Source organism: Prunus avium, chromosome 7 (assembly GCF_965620075.1).
Source record: "Prunus avium chromosome 7, drPruAviu1.hap1.1, whole genome shotgun sequence".
Lineage (NCBI taxonomy): Eukaryota > Viridiplantae > Streptophyta > Magnoliopsida > Rosales > Rosaceae > Prunus > Prunus avium.
The window spans coordinates 34,136,103-34,141,622 of NC_142290.1; the positions used below are offsets into that span (position 1 = coordinate 34,136,103).

The following is a 5,520-nucleotide window of genomic DNA, read 5'->3' on the forward strand; positions in this document are numbered from 1 at the left end:
CAGGCACTCACTCAAGCACAAAGAAATGCATTGAAGGAAAATCGAAAGAAGGATAGTAAGGCTCTTTTCCACATCTATCAAACAATTGAGATGTCAGTGTATGAGAGAATTTCCAAAGCTGCAAATGCAAAGGAAGCATGGGAAAAAATTCAGACGACCTATCAAGGCAAACAAAGTGTGAAGAAGGTTCGACTCCAAAATTTGAGGAGAGAATTTGAGAAGTTGGAGATGCAAGAAAGTGAAAGCATTGAAAAGTATTTCACAAAGGTTACAACAATTGTTAATCTAATGTCGTCAAATGGAGAGATTTTGGAAGATGCAAGAATTGTTGAAAAAGTCCTTCGTAGTTTACCACCGAAATTTGATTATGTTGTGGCTGCCATTGAAGAGTCAAATGATATTTCTGTTCTTTCCACAGAAGATTTGCAAGGAAAATTGGAGGCCCATGAAATCAAAATAAATTTGAGGAATCCTCCTCCCACACAAGCGGATCAAGCTCTAAAGACTCAAGTTACAACTACGGGAGGCAATCGAAATCAAGCTACTGGTTCTAGTCAAAGCTACGGTCGCGGTCGAGGCTGCGGTCGAGGTGGTAGAGGCGGAAGAGGAAGAGGAAGAAATTCTAATTTTCAAAGTGGAAGAGGCTCATCAAACAATTCAAGTGATGGTGAGAAAAATTCCAGCTCGTCATCATCATATAGGGGAAGAGAAAATGGCTTTCAAAGAGGAAGAGGACGTGGTTATTTCAAGTGCTATTATTGTGACAAGCCTGGGCACATAATGAGAGAGTGTCGATTCAAGCAAGAAGATGAAAAACAAAATGAGGCAGCTGGGTTTATGCATGAAAGCAAGGTTGGTGATGGAGAGTCCAAAGAAACTTTATTGCTCGCATGTCATGGAAATAGTATGGATGATGTGTGGTATCTGGACAGTGGAGCTAGCAAGCATATGACTGGTAACAAAAATCTTTTTTCATCTCTCTCTGAAATTGATCATGGACAAGTAACAATTGGTGATGCTAGAGCCTATAAAATTAGGGGAGTAGGTGAAGTCTCTTTTAAATCCAAATCTGGAAAAATTGAGAAGATGGCTGAAGTTTACTATGTTCCTGGTTTAAAGAGTAATTTGTTGAGTATGGGTCATCTGTTGAAGAAAGGATTTGATATTAACTTGCATGACAACACTTGTTTTTTGTCAAAGAAAAATCAGATTGTTGCAAAGATAGGTGTTGCTGCAAATAATTTGTTTCCTCTCAGACTTCAGACAACAAATTTGTCTTGTTTTGTTGGTATTGAGAAGGGAATTTCCAAGCTTTGGCATGATAGATATGGGCATCTGAACTATGCAAGTCTAAAGTTGATGTCAAGTAAAGAGATGGTAGATGGGTTGCCTCAAATTGATCATATAGATGATGTTTGTGAAGAATGCCAACTAGGCAAGCAGCATATAGGAATTCATTCCCTGCACATTCCTCATGGCAAGCAAAGAAGCCGCTGGAACTTGTTCATTCTGATTTATGTGGTCCAATGCCAGTGACATCTCATGGAGGTAACAAGTATTTTATCTCATTTATTGATGATTTCTCAAGAAAAGTTTGGGTTTATTTGCTTAAAGAAAAATCTGAGGCATTTCAAGCTTTCAAAGATTTCAAGGTTGAGGTTGAGAAATTTGTGGGTTTTCCAATTAAAACTTTGAGGACTGACCGTGGAGGAGAATATCTCTCCAATGAGTTGGAAAAATATTGCAGAAATCATGGAATAATGCATCAGTTGACAGCTCGTTACACACCACAACAAAATGGTGTGAGCGAAAGAAAAAACCGAACTATCATGGAGATGGTAAGGAGCATGCTGAAGAAGAAAAATTTGCAGAAAGAATTGTGGGCTGAAGCAGTGGCATGTGCAGTTTATTTGATCAATCGATCACCAACAAAAGCTTTGAATGATTGCACACCTCATGAGGCATGGTATGGAACGAAACCAAGTGTTCATCATTTGAGAATTTTTGGAAGTGTTGCCTATGCTCATGTTCCAGATGCAGTAAGGAATAAGCTTGATGACAAGTCAGAGAAATGCATTTTTATTGGATATAGTGAAAGAAGCAAGGCCTACAAGCTGTACAATCCAAAGACAAAGAAATTCTTGGTGAGTCGAGATGTTCGATTTGATGAATACTCTGATTTTTATGATCATGGTGCAGCATCAATTCTTCAAGATGACAGTGATGATTATTGTCACTCCAACAATGACTCTTCCCAAAGTTCTCCAAGACCAGCAACAAGTAGCAGTGAAGGCCTTTCCCAAACTCCGATAAAGATGAGAAGTTTAGAAGAAATTTATGAAGCTGCTCGGCATGTAGATTTGCCAAATGAAGCTGTATATTTTGCTTTCTTTGCAGGAGAAGACCCAATTTCTTTTGATGATGCATCCAAAGAAGAAAAATGGAAGAGAGCTATGGATGAAGAAATAAAAGCCATTGAAAAAAATGATACATGGGAGCTCACAGATTTACCACAGCACAAGGATTCTATTGGTGTGAAATGGGTGTACAAAACAAAGATGAATCCAGATGGGTCCATAAATAAATACAAGGCGAGACTAGTGGCGAAGGGATACAAACAAAAAGAAGGAGAAGATTATACTGAGGTATTTGCTCCTGTTTCTAGGCTTGACACCGTTCGTTTAATCATTTTCTCTTGCAGCGCAAAATAATTGGAAGGTGTTTCAAATGGATGTGAAGTCTGCGTTTTTGAATGGTGTTCTCAATGAAGAAGTTTACTTGGAGCAACCACCTAGATATGTAAAGAGAGGAGAAGAGAAGAAAGTTTTCAAGTTGAGAAAGGCCCTATATGGTCTTAAGCAATCACCTAGAGCTTGGTACAGCCGCATCAATTCATATTTTGAGAAGAATGGTTTTCAGAAATGTCCGTATGAGCATACTCTCTATATTAAAAACAATTCGCAAGGAAGCTTCATGATTGTAAGTCTTTACGTTGATGATATGATTTTTACCGGAAATAATCTTGATATGTTGAATGAGTTCAAGCTCTCCATGATGAGAGAATTTGAGATGACAGATTTAGGAGAACTGCATCATTTTCTTGGTATAGAAGTTCACCAGTCCAAAAAAGGAATTTTCATTTCGCAAGAGAGTTATGCGAAGGAAGTTTTGAAGAAGTTTCGAATGGAGAATGCAAATCCAGTCTCAACTCCATGTGTTACAGGCTTAAAATTGAGCAAAGATGGTGAAGGACAACTTGTGAACTCTACAATGTTTCGAAGTTTGGTTGGAAATCTGATGTATTTGACTGCCACAAGGCCAGACATCATGTTTGCAGTAAGTTTGGTGAGCAAATTTATGGAAAAGCCATATTCCAATCATTGGGAGGCTGCAAAGAGAATTTTGCGATATGTCGAAGGGACCGTTGATTATGGTATTTTCTATGAAGCAAATATTCCTATTAATCTTGTTGGTTATACTGATAGTGACTTGGCAGGAAGTGTTGATGATTGCAAAAGTACTTCTGGTTATGTTTTTAATCTTGGAAGTGGTGTTTTTTCTTGGAGTTCTAAGAAGCAACCTATTGTGGCTCTCTCTACAACAGAAGCAGAATACATTGCTGCTTCTTATGCAAGATGTCAAATTCTGTGGTTACGAGGAATTTTGGAAAGTCTTAAGCACGAGCAAAAAGGTCCCACAAGTTTGTTTTGTGATAATAAGTCAGCAATTTCAGTTTCAAAAGATCCAGTTTTACATGGGCGAACGAAGCACATTCGTATTCGTTATCATTTTCTGAGGGAGCTTGTCAATGAAGGTGTTATTCATGTGGAGTATTGCAAGACAGATGAACAAATGGCTGATGTGTTTACAAAACCTCTTGGTGGACAGATTTACAAAAGAGATGTTGCAAGATTGGGAGTTAGAAGCAAGTTTGGTTTACGGGAGGCATTGTTGGAGAATTAAACCAAATATGCATTGTTACTGCATTCAAGAAGTTTCAATATGCTGTTATGTTGAGTCTTTTCTTATTCTCTGATTTAATAAGTTCATGTATTAATGAATTGAATAAATGGTCAGTTTTATGAGTTAGTGGGTTGATGAAGAGTCTAAGATACGAGAGTGGGTTAATCAATTATGATAGGAGAAGTCTTTATATAGGTCCTTTATCATTGTTATATTTGAGTGCTGAATTATAATGAAAGAGCCAATTCTTCAAAGAAACTAGTGTCCATTTGTATTATTTATTTCTCTTCCTCCTACAAGAAGGACACAGCCTTGCACGAGGCAGTGCGGTTTAAGCACGTTGGTGTGGTGGAGATATTGATCAGAAAAGACCCTGACTTTTCCTACCCTCCTAATGTTGCTGGGGAGACTCCACTTTATTTGGCTGCCGAGAGGAGATACAAAGCTTTGTTCTCCGAAATACTTGGCATTTGCAAGCATCCAACTTACCAAGGCCCCCCATTGGTAGAACCGCTTTGCATGCTGCAGTGATTTACGGTGATGAAGGTATATATAAATATAATAAACTTACATAATTAATTATTTCTCCTTTTTCGTTCATTTTCCCAGCAAACTAGCATGGGTATACGTATATATTTATAAGATTATTATTATACACTGTTTTTAGTTTTGCATTGATTAATTATTCTTTTTATATATACTTTTTAGAAATGACCAAAGAAATACTAGAGAAGAAAAAGGATTTGGCGATAGCAGCAGACGAAAAAGGATGGACCCCACTTCACTACGCTGCATTCTATGGTCGTGCTTCAATTGTTACACAACTACTAGAAGCTGATAAACGCAGTGCCTACATGGGTTACGAAGCTGATAAGAAGACCGCTCTTCACATTGCAGCCTCCAAAGGCCATGTTAATGTAATGAAACAACTTATTTCCTATTGTCCTGATTGTTGCGAAGTGGTCGACCAAAGACGTCGAAATGCTCTTCATTATGCTTTGGAGAAACATCAATCACGAATCACGACTTTTGTTCTAAAGGATTCATGGCTTAGCAACATCCTCCTAAATGCCAAGGACGTTGACGGCAACACACCCCTCCATCTCCTTGATGTTTCTCTCTTCGGGACTCGTTTCATTGGTGATGCTAGAGTTGATAAGATGGCATTCAATAAGGAAAACATGAACGCTCTTGATGTCATTGTAGCTGATGATTCAAGAAATGAGGTTTGAAATTTTATCTAGATAACTTAATAATCCCTCGTTAAGTGAGAATTTGTGTCGGAGACTCAACTAAAAATTTGCAACTCTACATGGTCTGTGTTGCAGATATATCTGGAACAAGCTTTGAAAAAGAATGGTGCAGAATCAGGCCATCGAATTCTAAGGAAAAGTTATGGTGGCCATCGGAAATTGAAGGAAAACAAAGGTGGTGAAGACAGGAATAAAACGAACAATGTTAGGGAAGCCCATCTGGTAGTTGCTGCCCTCATAGCAACTGTAACATTCGCAGCAGGTTTCACCATCCCTGGTGGTTACCAAAGTGAGAAAGGACCAG

General features: G+C 38.3%; 1 protein-coding gene across 1 annotated transcript; it reads left to right on the forward strand.

Moving 5' to 3' along the window:
* Positions 1-4,589: 4,589 nt before the first annotated feature.
* LOC110754758 (target of rapamycin complex 2 subunit AVO2-like) lies at positions 4,590-5,253 on the forward strand. The gene has a single exon (XM_088244427.1). It carries the CDS (start codon positions 4,674-4,676, stop codon positions 5,193-5,195), a length of 522 nt encoding a protein of 173 aa, XP_088100553.1. The 5' UTR covers positions 4,590-4,673; the 3' UTR covers positions 5,196-5,253.
* The last annotated feature ends 267 nt before the right edge of the window (positions 5,254-5,520 follow it).

Excerpts from the sequence above, each read along its gene's own strand:
- LOC110754758 (XM_088244427.1), top strand. The coding sequence starts at position 4,674 with ATGACCAAAGAAATACTAGAGAAGAAAAAGGATTTGGCGATAGCAGCA.